Here is a 26,126-nt window from a genome sequence, read left to right on the forward strand (position 1 = left end):
ACGGACATTATCGTGGCTTCCAGACTTATTTCCAATGGACAATTCGGTTATATAATAAACTACACGTGTGTCAAGAACTGTGCAATATGTTTCGAAGAAACTTTTTAAAATGTGATTGTGATAGCCATACAATGGCTAATAACAGTGTTTCACTTGAAGTATTTCTTCATATATATTTAGTGACGATTAATTTATTTCAATTCAAGATATTATACTTTTCATTCAATATTTATACTATTATTCATGTTTCAGAGTCGACTATTCCTTGGATTGCACATCGGAATTTCTATTGATGTGTATATCCCTTTTAGACATATGATGTTTTATTCTTTAATATGTCACATAATATGCTCTGCTCATTTATTTCCTTGTTTGTAAATATTGTGATGCCAGGAGGCATCAATTTGTTCGAGCAGGGGGAGCATTGTTACAGAATATTATGCTCCGTGTATATATTTTGTTTATATTTTTATATATCACTTACCCTGTATATTTTGTGTATAATTTATTCATATCAAATGCTATTTTAATAATGTTATGTTCTTAATTTGTAGATAAATTATTTCGTATATACGTTTTTAAAATAGAAAAAAAAAGAAAAAAAAAGGAATATTCAAATAATGATTTTACTTAATAATTAGTTAATATTATTTTTTATGTCGAAATCTTTAATTACTTATTTCTTTAATTTTCAAATTAACGTCAATTGTTAAATAAGCCTCACAGGACCGCTTAGTATTTTAATTACATAATTCAACCTGTTTTGACATCTTACCTGGCACCTGTGAGCGTTTTAATTACATAATTTGAACAGTGGTTATTAACACTAATTATAATGATTGTTACCTGTTCGTTTCATTTTTATCCACGCCCATAAGTAATTAAATATCCAATTTTATTTTATATTTCGGGATTAACTTTATGGGCGTGACTTTGTAATTATCGTCGAAATAAAACCAAAAGCCAAACGCAAATTGTCACCTTTGACATTTGCGATCTAAATTAATAAACTTTATATTTTGGCCTTATTTCAATATTTGGTTTTATTTCGAAGGTAAATATATTTTCATTTTATGTTATTTTTATTTGTCAATTTTAAGAACTGTTTATATTGTGAGTTTAGACCTTTGACATTTGCGATCTAAATTAATAAACTTTATATTTTGGCCTTATTTCAATATTTGGTTTTATTTCGAAGTCCCCGAAGATCCTTTATTCCCCGGTACCTCAGCAAAGCGAGTACACAGGAGAAACCGTTATAACACCCCCATTCTGAAGGAGAATTGGGGGTATACTGTTTTACCCTTGTGTGTCTGTTTGTCTGTCTGTCCATCCGTAACAAATATTTCTGTCACATTTTTCTCAGCAACTATTACTTGTAGGTGCTTGAAATTTTAACACACCATTTGTTTAGGCATGCCATATGGAAGATACAGTTTTGTACCAATCGGACATTCTGTTAAACTTCCTGTTAAATGACAATTGCAGATGCTTGAAATTATAACACACTATTTGTTTAGGAATATCATATTGTGGGATATAATTATTGTTCTAGTCGGATGTCAACTTTCGTTAAATGTCGATTTTTGTTTATTTTGCATATTCACATATCAGAGCAGGGGTTATCACTAGTCATTATCGCAGATATCTTGTTTTTGTTGACCCTGTTTTTCAGTTAATCTCTTAGTTAAGAGTTTAAAGCTGCTCTACAGTAACTGTTGTTTTTGGTTTTAGGAAAGGCAAGTTTGATTTTCATTTTGATTAAATGATACTTTTACTCTCATTGGGTATACATTTTCACCTTGTGTGTCTGTCCATTACAAATTTTAGTTTGCTTTTCTGACATATCTGAACTTTGAACATGATCTTTGTTTTAACATGATATGATGTATGGTTGCATGGCTTCATTTTTGTACAAACTCAATTTTATATGTTATTAAGGCTAATGGTGACCATTCTTTTTAGAAGCAGGGACATCATAATAAGCACAGACTTGCAGATTTCTTCTTGTTTTTTTTTTTTTTTTTACAACGAACTCAACATTTTCAAATTCAAAAACAAAAATTTGTATTTGTAAAATCTGAAAGAGTAGTTGTTAACTTACCCGACGTTTGCATCCTTATTTTTGTATGTTCAACTTAGAGATGTCACATACTGAATTCATAAAGGAATCAGTTATAAGATACGTGTATTTGCAAATATATTAAGATTCAATTTTTCATTAAATTATGACTGAAGAATTTTTTGAAACTATGTAAGTACATGTACTGTTAAAATGATTTTCAGTTATCAATCATATCCTTATATAGTACACTGTATTGATTCAACACAATTATTTGATTTTAAAACTAGAATTATTGTTTTATTTGTTGTTATTGTGTTAATTTGGTTTCCTCTTCTTTTTAAATAAGTGCTATTGAAACTTTTATAACTTAAGTTTTTTTTAAACTAAATTTTATGTGCAAGAACACTTGATTAAATATTTCTTTTCCTTTTTTACACTAAAGCTAAATCTTCATACTGAATAAAATGCAATATGATATAATGCATGCTTGACATGTTCAAAAAATTCTGAAGGTGTGTTGAGGATATACCGGTAAATAGGAAAATAGTATGCAATAAAACATCTGTCATTTGAACCAAAAAAACCTGATAAAAACTTTGTTTTACAGATGTAGTACACATTTACATTAATTCAATTTGGTCTTTGTACTGAAAATTAAAGCTCCTTAATTCAGTTTTATATCAATTGTTGTATATACTTTTAAACAATGGTCATGCTAAGAATGTGTATAATAATAGAAATCTCAGTAGTTTTCCTGGTCAATTAAGCCATATTTCAATGAAAATAAATGATGTACAAAAGTTAAGAAAACAAATGATATTAAAAGTTTACATGTTATTTGCCTCAATAAAATTTGCCCCTGACGTCTGAGGTGGGGATGATTGTATTATGACTATACGACTTTTACATCGCTTGTAATAGAGGTCATAATGTTTTGGCAAATCAATTATAGACCTGTGTACATTTCGTTCAGTTCCCTTTTTTAAACTTACCAATGATGCATTTGGTTTGGGTTTTTTTGTATGACCTTAAAGAAGTTATTTTTATATACTTTGAATATTTCTAACTTTGAAAGGAGACCGATTCTGCTTGTGTAAATAAGCAAAGGTCTATAACCTTCTGAGATAATTGGTTTACTAGTATGAAAAATTATTTGATACTGTAATAGCCAAAAAATCGGACCCTGTCGCTTTAAGTAGACACATATTTCAACTAGTGACTTTTCTGAAACAGCCATGTATAAAGCCACATACAGTATATTGAAAGAACATCTTGTAAACGTGTTATATGTGTGGCCTAGTGGTAAAATGTGATCGCTGGATCGATTCCACATGTAGTAATTATTTCTTTACCCCCATCAGATAAACAAGCTACACATATATGCAGGTATTGTTGGCCCTGTGTAAACTCACACTTTGCAAGCCAAAATTAGGACAAAATATGTATTTATTTTCGATCAGCTTCATTGAACTATAGGTTTATAACATTGTTTTACCATAAAGCTCTGGATTGACGAACATGATATCTGGCTTTCCTGAGGGACATTCTACAACATTTTTTGATTGATGTCTGATATTGTGAGTATTCCAATCATTTCTGATGTGATCCAAATCCCTTTGTAATATGGCCATAAGGCAAAATCTTAAACATTCTCTGCATAAAAGAAAAATATAAATTTCAACTTCTATTCACATTGTTAAAATATTGTTTTCTTCTAAAAAAACAAACAAGGAACAGGTGTTTTATTTATTTTCTTTTTAAATAGATTATATAGCAATACACAGCCAACTTTAAATAAGCATAACTATCATCTCTTTAAACACATTTTATGAAGATATTAATTCCTCGCGTTTAATTGGGAATCTACAGTAATCTAGCTTAATATGGCACAGGAAAAAAATATAACTATTTTTGGTGGCTAAATCTTTCATTTGGCGTGACTATGTTTGGGTTGATGATAAAGATTTAATTGATCAAAATATATTACAATTTTGATATACCGGTATATGATGTGTTGTGGGTTTTAAAAGTCAAGAGTAGAATACACAAGTGATCTTCAAACATATAATCACCCCTTAGAAAGCCTGGTTATCATTTCAAAGGCCTAACTTATACAAAATCATTTGAGGAAACTTTATCCTAATCTAATATATTGCATGTAGAATATTTTCTGGAAGATTAATGGAAATCCCAAAATAAATTAACTTACATATGCATGGGGTTTCCACATGTGAAATATCCCTGCATCTCTAAATCTTTGAAAAAGTATATCCAATATCCAACACCCAATTGACGAAGTGATCTCCACCATCGCTCTATTCTCTATATTAAAAAAAAGGTTCACTGCATAATATAACTATCAATAGAACAATACAATATATATATTCCTGACAATACATGTAAATATAAAATTCCCAAATAATAAAGGAACCAGATATCCATGAAAAAATGCAATAGTACACATGTTTAGGGAAATTCTATTGTCAACGGAGTTGCAATGTGACAATTTTTCCAGCACATGCAATACATGTACAAAAGAAGTCAAATTTTCAAAACTGCACAATTCTAATAAAAATATAAAAATAAATTAATAAAAATGCATATAAGCCTTGTTTTTGGAACACGTATACATGTATAATAATAAAGACAACTAAAAAAACACACTCCCTCAATGCTAAATTTATTCATTGACAGTGACTATAAAACCAATACATTTGACAAAGCATGGCTCTTTGTTTTACATGTTTAACTATTTGGTATAGCAGAAGCTTTTACTGTGACACTGTTTGATTTTTTGTTTGCTTTTCAAGTTATGCTATTCATACAAATGCAGTATTAACATTGGCAAGTGCATGCCTACAGCCTCTGGACTCTGCTTCTAGCAGAACATGACTAACAAGAGGCCCATTGGCTACATTTGCTGATCAGCAATTCTCAAATATTCCAAGATTTGACAATCCATATAACAATAATTCATGTAAAGAGAAGATGCAGTAAAGGAAAAATGCATCAATCTTGTTATCCTTGGCCTCGATAAAAAATAAACACACCAAAAATAAGAAACTTGGAAAAGAATAATGATTATAAAGATTTTACTATAAATAATAATGAAATCCAAAAGTAGGGATGCCCCATTAATGGTACAGGCCATGCCGGGGTTATGGTTTTTAATAATTTAGAATATACATGTACACTTTATGACTGTACGTATATTATTGTAATGGCAGAATATTTACCTGGTTTGATGTGGAACTTCCAATGATCACACTTTTATCTCCAGCCATAGCATCATCATCATTCCAACGAAAAGCCTTCTGCATGTCTTCAATGTGACCATTTTCTGTTCCAGCATCTATTCTAATGCATCTTGGTACTCCTGAATTGGAAAATTTTGATGAATTTAACAACAGTTAAAGTTCTAAAAGATTAATTAAATTCAATTTAAAACTAGAGGTACTATGATCAAGCTCACAAATGATACCCCCTGCTAAGAACATATAACTCAAATATTTCTTTATTAGATAGTAATGGATGCATTTTCATTAACATAAAAAGTCTTGCCACATTTAAAAGAAATAGAATCTCCTGTCTTTAGGAAAGGACACGTGCCGCACCTGGACTATATATATATATATATATATATATATATATATATATATATATATATATATATATATATATATATATATATATATATATATCTGTGTGTGTGTGTGTGTGTGTCAAACTTGGACAGGTACGGCTAGATTGAGTGTGTGGACATCTTCGTGTGATTTAACCTACGATACAGATTGGGCGGTCATCCCTGCTCTGTATCGCATTAATACAAGTGTGCGATCATCTCTGCTTATAATGGTGGTGGTAGCGGCGGAGCACTAGTATGTGGTCATCCCTGCTGGTGTTCTGGCCTTTCTACCGCAAGTGTGTGGCACGTTCTGCTTGCGTTAGGTTGCGTTGTTGGCGCAAATTTACGGTCATCCCTGCTTGCGTTAACAATGGTTCCTGTTGCGTTGCGTAGGTGTGCGGTCATTCTTACCTGCGTAACGTTGAATCCCTATATATGTGCAGGAGCGGTGATTAAAGTCTGCACTTGTAAATATTGGCAGCAATCAGGGCTATCCTATTCTATCTCGGGTACGGGCCCGTGGGGGAACACAGGCAGCAACCCCCTTGCACGTTACAAAATTAATTAGAAAACTGGCTACTTGTTCCTAAAATAGTGTATTTTTGTACATTTACATATATGCAGATTAATATCAGGCAATTACAAAGTAAATCTTCATCTCTCAACAAATGAGCATCGGTTTTCATTAAGTATTCGTAAAAAGAAACAAAATTATAGCAAGTTTAATAATATTTATATCCGTCTTGCACTTGTAATTTCTCACACTGGAAGGTCAGTCAAATCATTATTTCAAATGCACAAGTGATCCCAAAAGGGGTGGTAACTCTTTGAGCAATTACTCTTCTTATAGAGGCGCGATGTCATTTTATCACCTAATCCGATTTAACTTTAAGATATGTTTTAGCTATGTAAATGGTTAATTAAACATAGCGTTTCTGTTTGATTTATTATACAAGAGACAAAATGGTTACGATGAATCTCCCGTATTTCCTCTGTCGTAATTATGAATCAACAAAAACCGTTGTGTATCATTTTTCTTGGTTTACCGCATTCGCGAAGTTAGCGATTTCTTATTTTTTAGGAATAGGAGAAAAATAAACTGGAGCTTATTGTACAAAATTATTTGAAGAGTTGGGTGTCAAGCCCCTGAAGTTACAATTTTTTCTCATAATATTTGAATAAGATATGAAGCATTTTTGGCAATATGATTTAATGTCTGCACCCAATGACTGTATATTCTATAGCACTGCATGGATATTTAATTATTATCCTGGGGTAGGGGGTTCAAAAGGGTAACTTTATATTTAGTCGCCAGGGGCCAAGACATTTTACTATGTGAATTATGAATTAAATAAATTAGAATTTTCCAAGGGGACTGAAGGTCTTCCCATATATGAGACTTTTTGAAATTGCTATTTTATATATGATGTCTATGTGTTTTTTGTATGACATCTTAGTTCTGCTTCTCTTCTCTCTCTCAAACATTAGTTATTCTGTTCTTAAAGTTCAGGTTTTTCTCTTTATCATTTCCATCTTTCATTTTCGCAGGATATTAGTGTTTGGGTAAATTGTCATCAATAAGAACATCATTATGTTAATCCTAAATCACGTACCAGCTAAAATGATAATGATATTTTAGTTAGTTTAATGTGCTCTCAAAATGACTAAAATTGAGTATTTTTTACAATTTGACAGACAATGGAATTTATCAATCTTAATCAAAACTTCATAATGTTTCGACATGAATTTAGATATTGCACAAATTCAAATACAGCTTTGGAACAGCTTTTCGGTTTGATTTAAAATTATTAAAATTATTAGTACCTAACCCTTGATATGAAATAGTTTACTTGCACCCCTTTATATTACCCGACCTGACCTTAAAAGTGCACACCTCTCTCTCTCCCTCGCTCTCTCTCATTACTGAACTTATGTAATAATGCTATTATAATGCTGGTGCAGTCAGTATGAAATCATATCGTATAATGTTGATGAGCAATTTGTAAACATGTGCGATTCAAAATGGTAGGTAGTTTATTACCAATTTTGGCAAAAGTACAAGAGCATAAGAATGAATCCATGTTATAATATTTCAAACCGTGTTACGAAAGTAATATTTTAAGCGATATATAAAAAGCTAGTAATAAGAATTAATGTGCATGTACATCTTACATCAACTGGATGAGTGTGTTAAAAAAAAAAAGATAAATGAACAGTTATAAACGAATTATCAGCACATCAGAATCGTGTTATTGATAAGCTGTTCATCGATTTTCAGAAAATCAAATCAGATGTTTATAATCTATCTATTAGCCAGAACTATTATATGTGTTTTATTTAGTTTTAATTTATATACGGTTAGTTTGAACAACTCGAATTATAAAAAAATAATGTTATCTATAGGAAGTCTAATATAAAAACGATCTATTTAGAGTGAAGTCAGTCGCATTAAAAAACAAGTTTGCACAATTATTGAGATCATATGGAATTGTAGCCCTCTCCAGTAAACATCAGATACTTTTATAAACAATCGGAAAGGGCTACATTAATGCAGCTCAATAGACTTTTACTTTTACTTGGAGTTTTCGTATTTTTTATTGATGTACTTATATATTACATTGTATTATAATTTACCGAAAAATGCAGAATTTCCCCTGCCAAAATATTTTATGAATCAAAATATATTATGAATTTTTTTTTAGCCTGCAAAGCGTCTCTTTTATAAAAGGAAAATGAATATGCAAACTTTGCTAGGTATCAAATTTTCTATTAGCATTCATATTATCTTTAATACAGATGACGAGGAAAAGATAAAGAAAATGTATCAAACAGTTCTGCATCACAGATTTGGATGGAGTTATGCCAAAACAACTTACTTATTCTGCAAGCTTCATGATAAAAATACTCTTATAAAAAAAACGAACATCCCAAAGAGCGAAGGAAATAAACACGCAGAAAAGCTGATGATAGATGATTTGAAGGAAACAGCCCTTTCAACAGAGCTGCATATAACTGTGTATCTTAGCAATTCCCCATGCTCTAGTATTGAACACAATTGCACTTATGATTTGCGAAAGTTTTTGGACGACTTTAGACATGTAATGTTGAAAATATATGTAACTAGTTTGTACAATATTCGTCGAAAATCTTGCGATAAAGACCACAACAAACACAATCATATCATAAAAGATGAAGACCACTTTGCAAACTCAACAGGATTATGGAATCTAATGCAACATGAAAGATGTGAGGTCAAGGCGTACTCTAAGAAAGTCTGGGAAAAATTATTAAAGGAGCTGAAACTATCAAATAGTGATGAGCACGATCTTTTGAAAACATACACCGACATAAGGAACGGAAATGACAGAAGCAGAGAAGAGGAAGATAAACGTATCCTGAAAGATCTGCGCTCTATCGGTAAGCATGGCTGATTTGATTTAAAAATACTAGCATATTTCTGGAATAGATCCTATTTTCTTTTAAGGAAACAAGAACAAGACCAAAAAGATTTGGCAATTTTATAAGCCTAAACGTGTCCAATAAGGCATGTATATTTTTTGTCAATATTGTACGTGCCTATATATCTGCGGTCTCTAGCTTACCTTTATGAGAGATTAAAAAAAACATGGTCAAAGTGCTGTCACTGAAAAGCATAACATATTGAATTTTATTTCGTTAACTGAAGTAAGATAGATATGATGATGTATACATCCGCGTTTCCTCGATTCGCAAGCCCTTTAAAGTGATGAAGATCGAGATTACTTACACTTCCTTCTTCCGCTGCTCTCGAGCAGATGTCCTTTTTTTCAGATAATGTTTAAATCGGATTCAATCGACTTGTTTTGCCTTAAGTTTTTAATTATGTTCGGTTCAAGTAATTAAAAGGATAATAAAGGCACGTTGTCAATCTTCCTGACACGTTATGTGTGTTTTTAGGGCACTTTGTGCATAATTGCAATCTTAATGACTTGGTGGGTGACCCGTAGGAATCGGTGCAAGAATCTTATATATACTCCCGATCGAGATCGAAATATTAATAAAACTTCCTCCCTCTGCTGGCTTTGCTCTCGAGCAAACGTCCTTCTTTTTAGATAAAGTTTAAATCGGATTTGATAGATTTGTTTTGCCGTTAGTTTTTAGCTCACCTGAGCCTAAAGCTCAAGTGAGCAATTCTGATCACATTTTGTCCGTCTGTCCGTTTATAAACTTTTTACATTTTGAATTTCTTCTCTACAACCGCTTGACCAATTTCAACCAAATTTACGACAAAGCATCCTATTAGTGAGGAGAATATAATATTGCAGAAATCAAAGACCGATCTTTATTACAAACGAAGAAATCCTCGAAAATGTAGAAAAAGGGGGTGCATTATTAAAAATTTTCTTCTTGAGAACTACTGAGTCAAATTCAACGTAATTTAGCATAAATATTTCTTTTGGAAAGGAAAATATAAATAGCAAAATTTATGGGCTAGTTCTTCTTCAAATCTGAGTTATTACGTAAATAATAATAACGGAAATCAGTGTTTCGATCACATTATAACTTCGTGTTCAGTATTCAATACTTTTAAAACGGGACGGTGTAAAAGTAAGTTCTTTGATTAAAGGAGCCATGCTTAATGATAAACGGGTCGACCTGACAAATGTTTTGCAACAGTTCGCGTGCAAAGGGAATCTTTGAAACATGCAAGATACATTGGTGCCGATTTTGTGAAGTAAACTGAGGTTAAATATTTCAGTGCGTTGACAGTTTTCACATTTGACGGTTGAGTTATGTTAGCTCGTTTGGATTTTCGTTCATTTTCATATTATTTGTGCTTTGTAATCTGGGGAACTATTGCCTGTATTTTGTAATTGTTACGCCACGAATCAAACATAGACTTCAGTAATTAAGACAGTTGACTGTATACCTTTGCAAATAAGCCAAATCTGATGTATTAACAAAGTACCAAAATACAATTCATTCTATTGGTAATTCGGTATGATCTTTTGCGAAATGGTTGACTAATGCACTGTGTTTTGTTGAGATGCTCAGCATTTTTTCGAGTTTATATGTATGATTCATTCTGAAAAATAAATTGTGCTTATTGTTTTAGTGCATATCTCTTCTGCTTAATTGTTTACAATTTCTATTTACTAACCATATTTGAGTGTTAAGCTTCAAAGTATAAGTAAGATAGAGAGCTTTGTACACAGATATAAGACTAGATTTTTTTTTTTACATTTTAGATGCTGAATAGGAAATACCAAATTAAAAATCTAGCAAACTTGTGAGCTCTGTATCTTGCTTATAATTCTTTGATTGACGCTGAAAATTTGGTTGATCATACATTTTTTTTTTATAGAAATGTATCGCTAAACGTTAAATACTCGTACAAAAATGAAATGCCGTAACTACTTTCATAAGAAAGTATTACAGCGTAAAATCATCCTCTTTTTAAAATAACTATTTAGTATTAAAGAAAGAAAATGTACATAAATGCTCTCAAATATGTTGATCGCTTTATATAGTTGTGGGGGGGGGGGGGGGGACTAGGGGACAGAACGAAAATATAGGGAATTTAAAGTTAACAGTGTACCCCTACCGAACGTTTACTTTTATATCTTGCATCGGATTTTCTTACTTTTAGTAAAAATAGCATTACATAAAGGTACAATGTCAAAGACATGGGGGTAGACAGTCTACATGAATGTCGAAACAAGGCAACCAAAGTAGTAGAGAACCAATGCAGTCAAACTACAAGAATCCAAAACAACCAGTATCAGGGGAAAACAAGTATGGATATTGCCAATGGTATTCTTCTTGTTATGGAACAAAAAACAAAAATATCAAGTCTGAACAATATGCATGCCTCAGTGACACTTCTCATGTTCAAAGAAATTTGTCAAGACTAAATAATCTTAGGGGGAAGATTAGAACCATTTCTGGAAAATTAGGAAATGATAAGAAAAAAGGAGAGTATTTCAAGTTACAAAAAATAATTCAATTCACAACCGATTCCTAGAACTCAGAGTGGAGATTGTTCAGAAAAAAACAAATTGTCATTCATTTATTTATACGCCCCTAAAAAGATGGGGGAATGAGAACAATATTCAATCTGAAAGCTGTAAACCAATTTGTAGTGTACAATCGCTACAAAATGAAAGGGTTTCAGGTGGTGTAAAACCTGATACGGAGACAGGATTGGTAATGCAAAGTAGATTTAAATGCATAATTTTGCATTCCAATATTGAAAGATCACAGAAAGTAGCTAAGGTGTCGGTACAAAGGACGGCCATTGGGCTGGCATCAGTTCCGAGATATTTCACAAAAAAATGAAACCAAAATTCCGCTATTGAGAGGCATAGGGGTCCGCCTTCTGATTTAGTTTTGTTGCTAAATCAATCACAAGGGCTCTCAAAAGACAGAGACGCACTGTTATGGTTGCTTCACAATTTAGGGTAGTGATTAAACTAGAAAAAATCAATCCTAATCCCATGTCAGCACCTAGAATCTTTAGGTCTAAACAATTAATTAAGTGGAAATGTAGATATTTCTGTCAGCAACTAAAGTAGATAGTATAAACAGAAAAAGTAATTACGTGATAAACAAAATGAAATGTCAATTCAAGAGCTATCAAGAAATATAGGAACACTTTATGCTACAGAAGAAGTTGTCATCTTAGTCTCACTGTATGTGAGGGAGCTTTAAATGGTTCCAACAAAATGCATGTTAAGGAAATCAACAAATGATAATACTGGCCCAGACTTCCAGAGGGAAGATAAACCGGTGACTACAGCAACTAGAGCATTGGAATGGAAAACAAATTGGAATGTCTTCAGAAGCAGATTTAGCCACAGTGTTTATCATGATTACTGTAGAACATTTGCCCGGAATACAAAATGTTCAAGCAGGCTTGGAGAGTCGTCAAAAAGGGAATACAAGCAACTGGATGCTGAACAAGGGAATTTTCAAACAAATAAATAAGATGTAGGGGACACTAAAAATAAATATTTTACAGACAGGCAGAACGAACAACTAAAACAATTACATGAGTTGGCGTCCAGATCCATATGCGATGGGAATAAATGCAATCCAGATATCCTGGAACAACAAAAGGGGGTATGTTTTCCCTCTATTTTGCTTAATAACCAGGTGTTGTCCAAAGTTCTGAAAGAGAAGTAAACAAATTGACAGGATAATCACTCAACCATACTACCCACTACCTCTGACTTTGTCTACAGACAACCAAATTCTTTTACCTCCCATGAAAAACCTACTATTACCAGAGGGAGTAGTGCATTCACTAGCCAACAGTCTAACCTTATAGCAAGTGGCTATGAAGGTTTCAGAAGACGAAAACAAGCAGCAGTAGTTTTGGAGCAAACTTCCTAGCTTCTGGTTGCAGGTTGGAGACAAGAAACTCGGACATCTTATAACAGCTGCTGAAGACAGTGGGATAGCTTGTGTCAATCAAAAGAAATTGATCAATTTCAAACTTCTGTGAATCATGTAGCTGATTTTTTGGCTGAGTTATATGCAAAAGCCTATGAGTATAGAACATTTAACAGTAAGAGATCTGCAATATCTGCATTCCATGTAGGAACTGAAGACAAGTGAAAAGCTGTCAATGTGACAACAAACCGCGTTTTCTTTTATGTGAAATGTATTCATAATCTATGTCAGCGCTAAATTGATAAACACTATTTACCGTATTCAGAGAAATGGAGTACCCATATGCAATATTTTGCCAAAAAATTACTAAGTTCAAAAGCTGGTATTTTTTTTAAAATCAGAAATCAAAATGCTAGCAATATGCACATTGCTAATATATGTACAATTGAGCTGCAGAAGACCAATTTCCTATATTGAAAACTGAAGGAGGAGTTATCCGAACAATAAGGTATCCTATATGCAATATTTTGCCAAAAAATGACCAAGTTCAAAAGCTGGCATTTTTTCCATAAATTATCAGAAATCATCATGCTAGCAATGTGCACATTGTTAATATATGCTCAATTAAAATGCAAAAGAACAACTTCCTATATGAAAACTGTAGGAGGAGTTATCCGTACAATTAGGGTACCATATATGCAATATTTTAATAAGTTCAAAAGCTGAATGTTTTTCCATATATGATCAGAAATCTGATGTATATGTATGTACAATTGATTTGCAAAAGAACCTATCTTGAAAACTGTTGGAGGAGTTATCCGTACAATAAGGGTACGGTACCCTTTTGGCAGCCGCCCGCTCACCCGCCATTTTCACCATTTCAATAACCGGATATTTCCGTTGTCAACTTATGACAGGAATTTTCAACAAAGAGCCAAGAAACATGCAAATGTGTGATGTAAATAAAGTTTTTTTTAATATCATAGGCATGGAAAATAACAAAGATTTGTCACTGAATGGGATTTCAATGAAACTGTGTTTGTTGATGGCTCTTACAAATCGTCTTCCATTATCTCGCGGCAATGGGCAAACTTTATACTCTGTAGATTTAAATTCTTACCTTTCCAAATTTTACCATATAAAATATATTATTAATATATTGAACACCTATGGGACAGGGGTTCTGGTACTATGGCGATGACAATATGGCAATAAAGTGAACATGTATTTAATTTAATCTTAAACAATCATTTTCTCCCCTTCTGCCTCTGCATTTATGAGAAATCCATTACCCTCTTGGTTAAGGGCTTATGTTCTTGGATATTGCCAATATGGGCTCATAGTGAAAATGTATAATACCTAATAAAATTTGCTTGTGTACATATACATGTATGTTCTTTTACAGTCTTTTGGGAATAAACTCCTATGAACAAAATTTGTAATTCTTACGTTTCAATTTTGTAATGTATTGTACGCAATAGCCCATTATTTAAAGAGGTTCGCTCCTCTCTCTTTGGGTAACTCTTTTATGTCACCTCTTGTCTAAAAACTCTGCATCATATATTAATTCGATTTGTATATCTATACCGCCGCTCCGTAGGAGAAGGGGGTATACTGTTTTAGTCTTGTGTGTCTGACTTTGTGTATTTTTAGCCAAATTTCTTCAACGATTTTTCAGCAACTATTTATCGCAGATGCTTAAAATTTTAATACACTATTTGTTTGGGCATGTCAAATTGTGGATATATTTTTGTACTAATCAGACGTCAGCATCCTGTTTAATGACAACTGTGTTTTTTTTTAGCCAAAATTTTCAAACAAATTTTCTTCAAAGATTTCTCAGCAACTATTTATCGCAGATGCTTAAAATTTTAATACACTATTTGTTTGGGCATGTCAAATTGTGGGATAAATGTTTGTACTAATAAGACGTCAACATCCTGTTTAATGACAACTGTGTTTACTTTTAGCCAAAATTTTCAAAAAAAATTACGTCAAAGAAATATCGGCAACCATTGATTGCAGGTGCTTGAAATTTTTAAAACACTATTTGTTTAGGCATGCCTATTGTGGGATATATTTTTGTACCAATCGGACGCCAACTTTCTGTTAATTGTCGACTTTGCTTATTTTGCATATTCACATCAGAGCAGGGGTATCACTAGTGAGCATTGGCTCACATATATCTTGTTATATTTAACAATGGCAATGAAACAATATTGAATTAAATTGTTAAAAGAAAAATATATATTTGCAGAGTTTAGTAAGGGACTATTTTTTTTATGGCGGAAGGTTTTCAAGAGGAAAATAAGCACTTTTCATAACTCAGTAGTTTAGGGTACTGTTACGTTAGCCTCTCAATTTTCAACACAGACTAAAATTCCAGATAGTTTGTGTATTACGATATATTTATGTTGTTCTGAAAACATATTTGAACACTATATTAATATTTCTATCAATATATTTTGGCATATTCAGCTTATATTTCATATAAGTCAAGAAGAAATTAGCTCCAATATTTGCCTAAAATTAGCTTATTTCAATTTTTCGAGATGTGACCCCCTTCTCTTTTTACTTTTATATTAGACATTAAATTTAAGTCTATTTGTATGCAAAGTTTTGGAAAAAGGGCATTACTATTTTTTTTTTTAATTTGTGTTATGATATGGTTACTTCAAATTTTTGTAACAATTTATAAATCTGCTGTTGTATTCATCATGTACTGGCATTTGAAGCAACAAGTACTAAAGCAAGGTTTTTGAAACTTTGACTTGGAAATAACTTTTATAGTCGCTATGTTGTACCGTGTGTTGAACTTCAAAATGTATGAAAATCATTACTAAATAATAGCTCAAATTATAAATATTTGTTTGATTTCTTCAAAAGATCAATTTCAATGCCAAATTTTAGAATTAATTTCAGGAAAATTATCGTTTCTGTTTAGGGGCCAAATATTTCCAAAAATGGGATGTGACATAGGTATAGGTAATGAATAAATAATGAACACCTTAGGTCCCCATCTTTATATCCAAGATGTTTTTGGATGATTGACATTGACATTTCAGTTCAGGTGCAAACATTCTTAAATACATTTGCCTTGTGTGGGCCCCTTATTAGGGAACATTTTAATTATACTTTTAATTATATATTGCTAAAAGAGTTCATAAAAGCATGATGATATATAACTCTGCATGTAAAATCAGATAGAACTTAACTGCATTATCACGTGATAACTATAATTAGCTTACATATATTACATAATAGAAAATGAATTAGAACAACACCACTCCACAGTTTCCACATAACAATAAACATATTAAGAAAAGGATAAACATTTCAGTTATATAAAAACAACTGCTAGAATTCTATATTCTCCTCGAATAAATAGTTACTGGACGTCCAGTTCTCTAAAAACCTTCCTAACTTATAAACAGTTTGAACGAAAACGGTATGTTGCATCACAGCAACTCATAACACGTGATTTTAGCAGCAATTGTCAAAGTAAGTATTGATCATACTATTGATGCGTGTTCTTTAATATGTGAACTTTAAAATATACGGTGTAGTGTTGTTCTAGACGGATGTTTATTTCGTAATCAACGACAGAGGAAAGCCTGGCCGAGAAATAAAAGCATAATTACATGTAGCTTTTCGCAAATATTTCATAAAGTTAACATATGTTTCAGTATTTTTTTTAATGCTTAACAAATCACACCAAAATACTTTATTTCAGCTCCAAGATTTCTTATATTTTGAATCTGCTCTACCATAAAATTTAGACGACATTCCACTTCCGGCCAATCAGTGTAAAATCTACGTAATACCACCATCATGAAAAACATGTCACTTGTATTTTTTTTTATTTGGTTTTGGTCTACGTTGTGATATTTTAATATTTGAATACGTATTTAATGACTAAGATTTGTTATTTCGCGGAATTTCATGTATCTTCGATTCCATATGCTTCCTTAACATCCTAGCGTGTCATCTACGTAAAATACACCTGCATTAAACATGTAAGGATGTCATTATCGTTTATTTTGTTTGGACAAGTTTGTTAACTACTCAATCTCAATGTCTTTCGTATTTTTCTTTTTTTTTAAATTATGTCATGATTACATGTAATATATTGAAAGCTAGTTTCATTAGCTCTAGCCATAACGTTCATTATTTTCGCTCTCGAGCTCTCACTTGAAGCTACTTGGTCCAATTTTTTTGTTATTACAGTATCAACTTTTTTCCATACAAACCATATATCGTAGAAAGTAATGGTCTTTCTCCTATTTACACGAGCAGAATCAGTCTCCTTTCAAAGTTAGAAAATTCAAAGTAAATAAAAATAATTTCTTTTTGGGCAAACGAGAAAGCAAAGTGCATCGTACACATGTTTATTTGTAATTTGTCTGATTAGTTCGACTTTTATTTAGTGCGATGTCAAAGTCGTAATATACATGTAACCATACCCGTCTCGTCGTCAGGGGTGAAATTTAACATGAGGCGAAATAACGAGTTACCTTTTTATGTCGTTTGTTTGTTAGCAAATTTTGTACGTATTTTATTTCGTTGAAATTTGGCTTATTTGACTAAAAAAAACTACTGCAAAGTCTATTATTATAGATATACTAATCATAACCATCGTTTAAAAGCGTGCATAAAATTTGATATAAAATCGGACCAAGCAGCTTTAAACGTCCTTAAAGGTATGACAGTATTATTTTGTTAAAGCAAGAGGAATAGTTATGGTTAAAGATTCTTTGAATAAATCGTGAACATGCTTTTATCTGTAGGTTTTGTTTTGTAGATCACGATATACTAGAACAGATATGGGGAGAAAATCCTGACGATCGAGACTCAGTCAGACCTGCATGCCTAATCTGCACAATAGATATTATTGACTTTGGAGCTATAAAACTGATGAAATGTGACCAAGGAGATAAACACACAGGAGCTGTTACTAAAGGAATTAGAGGAACTTAAATATCCAATGTCTAATATAACCATATTCATGAAAGATACTCCTTGTTCTTTACCTGATCACAATTGCGCAGATAAGTTGATCCAATTTATCAAGGCTAAACAAGTAAAGTTAACATTATATATCACAAGTCTGTCTGAATCTAAGGAAGAGACTTGCACCAAAAAAACAAAACAAACAACAAAACAAAAAATCACCCAGATTGCAGCACCAAGGCCGAAACTCCTCACAAAGCTGGGTTGGTAAGGTTAAAGCGCCACTGCACAGTCAAAGGTCGAAGTAAGGACGCTAGGGAAGCATTGTCCGGTATCATGGAAATGTCTTTAAAGGATTAAACCTTTCAAGATTTTAAGAAGAACTAGATAAGGGCAGAAAATAAGAAGATGATCATATTGAAAATTATTTAGATGATGATATCTAATCATCCATATTTAACTGTACTTTATAATGCTGGAAACAATAATTAGATTCGGTACAGGAAAATGAGGAAATTCAAGTTACATACCACGATATTTGTGATAATCTGTATATTATTTATTTGATTATTAATTTTTTTTTTAAATATTTATTCTATTACACATGTATCAATATCTTTGATATTGTGATTCTCTCCCTTCATTTAATTCTCCCTTGTGTCGTTACAATGGCATTTCTGAATAGTTTAGTGTACATCAGAACACCATATAATCACCCTGAAAGCTCAACCTGGATTTGAAACAGTTGAATAGTTAAATTCACACTTTTCAAAAGTTGTTTCCCTTTGTGGGGTCCACCTAAAGATCAAGGGAAAAAACAACTTCCATCTATAGGTATATATATTTAGGCGTTCTGTGATGATTTAATCCTTCTGAATTTATTTTGTTTTCGTTAATGTGTAGATTGGTCCATCCTTAAACAATTGGAATACAGAACGGTACGATTTTTTAATGCCAAATAACAAAGTAACGAACATCTAAACAATAAAGGCTACTGTGAGAAATATATGCCCCCCCCCCTCCCGAGATGGCGGTGAAGAGATATAACTCTGATAGAGTGTTGATTGGTGTGTGTATATATATATATATATATATATATATATATATATATATATATATATATATATATAAACTGTGTTGTTGTTCTCGACATTTGCATTTGATGTCATTACGACAAAATTATTTGCACTACTAGTATTGAAATCATCTTCCCAAGTGAAGGGTTTCTAATAAGAAACTGTTGACCTGGGAAAATGTATTGAAATATGAATTCATATCACCGATTTATTGCAAAAAAATACACAAGAATAATTTTGTGATCTGGCTGATAATGTTTTCAGAGAGCGTTAATTTGTGTTAGTGTTATAACCGACGTCTCGTTTTCTGTTCTGTGAGGCTGCAGATATTGTGTACGACCAGACTGCAACGGTGAAAAACCCCCCAAAATATTTGGACATAACTTCTCAAAAACTCCAGAGTCAAATTCAACGTATAGAGGGAACGCCAACAAATATTCAGGACATGACAAAACAAGAAGCAAGAGTGACCAATGCTGTAAACATAGTCAAGGTTAAAGCCAACGGATTTTAGACTCCAAAAGTAAACCATCCTGGAAATCTAAATGACAGTTTAGGTGAGAACAGAATTGGACTCATTGCATCGTAGTGCAAATCAAAAGCCTTCAACATGGGTGTTTCGAAAGAGTTACTTAACATTGTTGATGTGCTACCAAAAGTAAAAACAAAACTGATTGGTGGATATCACAGAATTCAGTCTGCAAACAAGAGAAGCAAATGTTATAAGGATGACCTTATCAAGAAAGTTCTGATGTACCTGAAATCATATAAGAATCAATAATAGAATACTTGCGATGATTTATACTGCATTTCGTATCATTTTTTTTTCGCTTGGCAATAGCTTTATTAAGAAAAGCCTTTATGCAGTATCATGCATTCCCTGCCTTCAAGATTGTCGATTTTATAAAGAACTTTTAATAATAAAAGTGGAAGATAATTTTTTTCATAATATTCACATTCCAAATAATTTTTGCATGTAAAGTGTGTGAAAAGACACTGCAGTTATAAGACCGTAACACACATAGGGTACTTATAGGTTAGAATGACTAGTTTTATAATGACGTCACAAACGTTGAACGCTGTAAAATGCAACGTCACAAGCGAGAATCAAAGTTCACGCCTTTGGCTGTTACAGTGGCTCTTCCATTAATTTGAACTTACGCTTGGGATAAAACAGAAATTTTGACGTATAAATCACATTTGCAGACAAGGCAAACATTTTTAAAAAAAATGAAAATATATGCATTAAATCATTATTTTTTGAAAGATATAGTCTCATAACTGCAGCGGTGTGTGCATACAAATTGAGTAACGCGCTGGCGCGCGTTACTCAATTTGTATGCACACACCGCCGCTAGCGCGCGTTACTCAATTTGTGTGCACACACCGCTGCAGTTATGAGACTATATCTTTAAAAAAATAATGGTTCAATGCTTAATTGAAAATCCGTGTGTAAAAGGATATCACCACAGTGAAGTCATAATGTAGAAATGACCTTGTGAAGATTTACTTATTTTAAGTTAATGATTTGGAGCTACATATTGGTGTTTTTCGATGGTTTCTCGATTAGGAAACATGAAGCTACTTGCTCAAGTACTGTTTTTCAGTGATGTGAATAATAATATGAACAAAACATATGTAACAAGAGGCCAATAGGCCTTTACGGTCCCTGAGTACCATAGCCCATACACAAACTTGTCGTAGAGTCTCATATATGCGTTTAATTAAGTTTCATTCTGGAGTAGAGAAATTAATAAAATTGTAATGATGACCACCTCCTTGCCTGAAAACTTTCAAAACGGGCTATCAAACCTATAATTTTAATTAAGCGAAAATCTTAAAGATCATAATAGAGTACATATTGAAAAGGTGCAGTACTCTGATAGAAAATAATTCCTCCACATTTCTCAACTTTCAAGATAGATTTTATGTGTATATGTTTTCATAGATAAACTAAAACACGGTGGCAATTTTACATGTTTTATTTTTTTTAAAAAACCCCGTCCCTAGGGCCAGACCAGAAACCTGTCCCATGAGCATTAAGACCAGCTTAAAAAAATTATTTTAAGGTACTGGATTCTCCAGTTCCATCCTTCAAGAAATCATGTTTCAACGTCTGGCATTTTCTGCTCATCAGTAATCACTACTGGCTCTAAAAAGTACTGAAAGTGCCATTTTTTACTGATAATTTCTGGTATTTACTGATATTGTACTGTTAGTGCTGAGAATTGCTGATATTTACTGATAATTTTACTGCTGTTACTGATAATTGCTGTTGGTTCTGATATTTACTGATATTTACTGATGCTTTTGCTGTGAGCTCTGATAATTACTGATATTTACTGATATTTACTGAGATTTACTGTTGGTACTGAGAATTGCTGATAATTACTGAGAATTACAGGCAGGGGATTTTTAAGAGATTAATTTTAATTACTGTAACATGCAAATTATATTTATTTAAAATTATCGGTAAACAAATACCGGGCATTTTTTAAAAAGAAATATGTAAGATCTAACTAAAGTTTTATCAACAGTAACTTCTTTTTTACAACCACAAAAATTAGATTTGATTATTCTTCTTATAATCTGCTTATTTATTTCAATGCATATTGTTTCTGTTTGTTCTTGTTCTAAGATTTATTTTAGCTGATTAACACAATTCAGCACATAAATAAATGAATGTAGAAATTGCAGAATTGCTATATATCCCATCCGCGTGCGCCAATCCACTCTTTACTACAGTGTTACATTTTATATATAGAACAATCCACAGTAAAAAAAAAATTATAAAGATTTTAACCACTTTAAATAATCTATTTAATGATTCTAAATTTTGGGCGATCAACTCTTTAATTGAACCGTGTTAAATATTTATAATTATAAACTAAAGATGTTTTTATCCCGGCCATAATCACTAATTTTGTTTTCAAAATAAAATCAAACACTTTTGTTTCACATTGTATTTCCCGGCCATTTATATTTGTTTATTCTGAGGCTGCAAGACATATACACAGGTGGTCAATTTTCACACCTTGCCATGGTCACTCTGTCGTGTATATATTCTGAGCGCTGTATGTTAGTTCTGAGGGTTTTCGTGATCCCAGACATACAAAAGAATATTTTCAACGACTGCCAGACATATACACAGGTGGTCAATTTTCACACCTTGCCGTGGTCACCCTGTCGTGTGTATAGTCTGAGTGCTCTCTGTTAGTTCTGAGGTTTTTCTTAATCCCAGAAATCGTTGCAATCGGTGGTTATGATACTGTAATGGGACATAATCATGCTTATGCCTTTCTGCATTGACGCCTCAAAATACGTTATAATAGATTATCTGAGAGAGAGAGAGAGAGAGAGAGAGAGAGAGAGAGAGAGAGAGAGAGAGAGAGAGAATTAAAGCATTATAAGCTGGTGTTCTTTGTAGTTTTAGAAAAGTTTACACTCGAAATCTGTGTTTGAAATCGCGGTTGTGATGCTGAAATAGAACTTTATAGTGCTAATGTCGTTATGCCATTTTGACTCGGAAACTCAAATTTTAGGACTAGGTAATATATGTGAGCAAGAGAGAGAGATAGAGAATGAGAGAGCAGGGTGGGCAGATTTACAATAATAGAACTAGATCATGACAACATTACTTAACCGTGCAACAGACGATATATTACATATGTATTTAAAGAGAATACAATATCAGTAAATATCAGAATTTATCAGTAAAAAATGGCACTTTCAGTACTTTTTAGAGCCAGTAGTGAATGTTGGTTAGCCAATTATTACTTTACTATTAACAAGTATACTAATTTTGTTTTCTTTATTTAAAGTTCAAAAACGGATTTTGTTTTAAATCATAATAAAAGTACTTGCATAACTTTTTTGATCATTCAACTTCCTTATTACATTTTATTCGATGATATATTACTTAACAAAATATGAACAAGCAAAGGAAAATAACTCAATATTGAAGAAGCGAGGGAGGATAACTCCCTTAACTTCCTAACTCTTTCTAAATGGCTACACAATATCTTAACTTTGATAGACAGCTTCATTCTTTCTCTTATTTTATATAGGTGAATTTAATCATTTTATTCATTGAAATTCCTAAGCCGAATAAATTAAGACAAATATTTACCCCCCTCTTAACCATAACCCTTGCCCTACATGTATTCGGTGTCGGTAGACGCAGTTTAAACATTATATACATTACTACTATAAATTTTTGCCACGCCCTGTATTATGACCCCTACCCTTCACACTCTATGAATGTTTTGGCCCCGCCCTTGATTCATCTTCCTATATCGGGAGACATAAAATTTTAAAATTTACTTTCTTTATATGCAGTCGGTAGCAGAAGTAAAGCAGACGATTTTTTTAAACATTTAACACTACATGATAATTTTGGCCCCGCCCGAGAGTCAGAACCCCTACCTCTGGAACGTGGATTTATAATTTTGGTAGAGGGCTTCCTGGTCCAACAAATAATCAATTCAGCTTTCCTTACAGGTGTTTAGGAGTAAAGAAGATATACATTGTATTTTTTTAATATATGTAGTGTATTTGGGGGGGGGGGGGGTAACTTCCGTTTTATTTTTATCGGGCTCGGCGTCCTTTTCACGGGCTTCTGCCTCTTTTTCCCGGGGATCTCGACAGAGAAGCAACGAGAAGGTCTGATGTTGATTGTGTCTACCCTTTGTAGTTATTATCTCAATAATATACCTGTTTTTCACTTAAGGGATTTGTTGGCTTGTTTATTGACCGCGGAAATCACTTCATTTGCATCGCCGGTAGGCTTTCTGGCGGTCAGTTTGGACCGGCATGGCGCCTAGGGTACACCGCAAGGTTCGGTTATGTGTTTACTTCTGTAAATTATTTGTAATGTTTAATTATAGTAAAGTTGAATTGAATTTTTGCTAATGTAAGTAGCCGTGCAAGGCAACGGCGGTGAGATCTATAGCTGTTAATCATACATTTGATGTTATTGGTTGTGGGAGAAAATGGCGGATAGTCAGGGGTCATTTGGGTTAGGTAGGGGCGGTTCCTGGATAAGGGGTAGCTTGGGTGTCCCGGGGGGCAAGAGAGTTAAGCCGGCTGGCTTAGCTGGGGCCCAGGGAAGGGATACGGATGCCAAGGGGGGGGGGGGGGGGGGGGCCATGTACCCGACATATTTAACCAACTGTTCGGATTTGTGATCCCATTTAGACCACCGGTCTACAGTACTCCTCAGGCACGGACAGTTGAAGATAGCACTGTGGTGAGGAAAGTAGATATGTCCCTTACTAGGGAAATGAACAGAGGTAAGGGAAACAAATGTATTGGGAACAGCTGAGGGAGAACAGGGTAATGTTGGGGCAGGACAGAGGGACCCTGTAATTATGGCAAGGCCTGAAGCCAGAGAGTCTGCCCGAGGAGACTAAGGTGTGTCTGAATTGCAGGAATCCCAGCTAGCCCAGGTTACGCAACTGTTAGTGGGGATGTCAGGGTCCTTGGGGGAACTCGCTCTCAGGGTTCTCGATGGGTGCGAGCGAACAATCGGGTATGCAAGTTCCGTGTTACCTGCAGAGCAGCGTCGGTACTGTACTACTCGTAAATAGTTGCTTGCGGTCGTCAGCTTTACCCGTCAGTTCCGACATTACCTCCTTGGTCGGAAGTTCACCGTGCGCAGAGATCATCACAGCTTGACCTGGTTTATTAACTTTCGTCACCCAGAGGGACAAATAGCACGGTGGCTTGAGGAACTCAGTCAGTATGACATGACAATCATTCACCGGCCGGGCAAAAAATCATCTTAATGCAGACGCTCTTTTTCGAGATGTGATTCAGTCGTGTGGGCTCTTGGGCCTGACAGTTGCGCTTAAGGATTTGCCGTGTGGTGGTTGTCACTACTGCCGGCTTGCGCATGAGCGATGGCAGGATTTCTCAAGTGAAGTAGACGATGTGATACCTCTTGCATCCCTGTTTTCAGAGGAGAACACCCAGGCGGGGTTTTCTGAAGTTCAACCCTCGCCAGTTGGATGCCTTCAGCTTACAGGGAGTTCCTTAGTAAGGGTCCATTAGAGTAGTCATATGGGGGTGTGGGCTTAGGAGAAAGTCAAGTCCCTAGGGTGTGCGTGGTAGTGTTGTCTGAGGCGTGTACCGAGCCACAGTTCGTAAGTGAAGAGGCTCATGGTCTAGCAGGGCGGGCAGTAAGGCAGTTGTCTGAAGGTGGCCTTGACTTATCGGCAGAGGTATCGGACCAAGAGGGTTTATTTCTTTTCTCGTATAGTCCAGAGGAAATAGCGAGGAAACAGAGAGATGAACCTGCTTTTCGCTGGCTGGTAGGGTCCCTGGAGTCAGGAATTGTGCCTCAGGATAGTAAGCTTATTCTGTTTGGGATGGATAAGGAGGGAGTTATTTGGAGAGTTAATTCTCCTGACCCTGATAGGCTCTTGGTTCCGAGTAGGAGGTAATGTCTACGATACATGATATCCCTAGTTATGGGCACCAAGGGGTGCAGCGCACAATGGCCAAGGCCAGAGAAATGTTTTGTTGGTGGAAAATGGGGACAAATATTAAAACTTACGTACTCACTTGTGATGTCTGCTGTCGAAATAAGCGCGGCCCTCTGCAGTCACGCGCTGCCCTTAAGAGTTACCAGGCGGGCAGCCCCCTGGAAAAAGTACACTTGGAGTTTCTGGGACCCCTTTTACGCACTGAGGCGGGAAATGAGTACATCTTAATGATAGTGGACAGTTTCACGAAGTGGGTTGAGTGTTTGCCACTCCCCTCACAAACGGCTGAAGTAACAGTTCGGGCTGCAATCATGGAATTCTTCGTCTGGTTTGGGTACCCTTTCGAAATGTTTACGGATCAGGGGCGAGATTTTGAAAGTAAATTGTTCCGAAAGGTCTGTAGTCTTCTGCAGATTCATAAGTCGCGTACGACCCATTATAGACCCTCCGGAAACGGTCAGGTCGAGCGGTATAACACCCTGATGGACGCAGTCCGTTGTTACTTAGACAATCAGGCAAAGTTTTGGGACAAACATCTGGATATCTTAGCG

The 26,126-nt window shown here is 34.0% G+C and overlaps 2 protein-coding genes across 2 annotated transcripts; one reads left to right on the plus strand and one right to left on the minus strand.

Annotated features, from left to right (window-relative positions):
- Positions 1 to 3,543: 3,543 nt before the first annotated feature.
- Positions 3,544 to 5,473, minus strand: LOC128174469 (uncharacterized). The gene is made up of 3 exons (XM_052840018.1): positions 5,302 to 5,473; positions 4,275 to 4,387; positions 3,544 to 3,718 (listed from the first exon to the last, which is right to left on the minus strand). Exons 1-3 carry the CDS (start codon positions 5,383 to 5,385, stop codon positions 3,544 to 3,546), a joined length of 372 nt encoding a protein of 123 aa, XP_052695978.1. The 5' UTR covers positions 5,386 to 5,473.
- Positions 5,474 to 8,640: 3,167 nt separating this feature from the next.
- LOC128174470 (uncharacterized) lies at positions 8,641 to 18,041 on the plus strand. The gene is made up of 2 exons (XM_052840019.1): positions 8,641 to 9,107; positions 17,866 to 18,041. Exons 1-2 carry the CDS (start codon positions 8,654 to 8,656, stop codon positions 18,039 to 18,041), a joined length of 630 nt encoding a protein of 209 aa, XP_052695979.1. The 5' UTR covers positions 8,641 to 8,653.
- Positions 18,042 to 26,126: the final 8,085 nt, after the last annotated feature.

The sequence above is a fragment of the Crassostrea angulata genome, chromosome 2, assembly GCF_025612915.1.
Source record: "Crassostrea angulata isolate pt1a10 chromosome 2, ASM2561291v2, whole genome shotgun sequence".
NCBI classification, from domain to species: Eukaryota; Metazoa; Mollusca; class Bivalvia; order Ostreida; family Ostreidae; genus Magallana; species Magallana angulata.

Coding starts and splice junctions, on each gene's coding strand:
- LOC128174470 (XM_052840019.1), top strand. CDS start 8,654: ATGATAGATGATTTGAAGGAAACAGCCCTTTCAACAGAGCTGCATATA. Junction 9,108..17,865: donor GAAAGATCTGCGCTCTATCG/GTAAGCATGGCT, acceptor TTTGTTTTGTAG/ATCACGATATACTAGAACAG.
- LOC128174469 (XM_052840018.1), bottom strand. CDS start 5,385: ATGCAGAAGGCTTTTCGTTGGAATGATGATGATGCTATGGCTGGAGAT. Junction 4,388..5,301: donor GAAGTTCCACATCAAACCAG/GTAAATATTCTG, acceptor TTTTTAATATAG/AGAATAGAGCGATGGTGGAG. Junction 3,719..4,274: donor TGTGGAAACCCCATGCATAT/GTAAGTTAATTT, acceptor TCTTTTATGCAG/AGAATGTTTAAGATTTTGCC.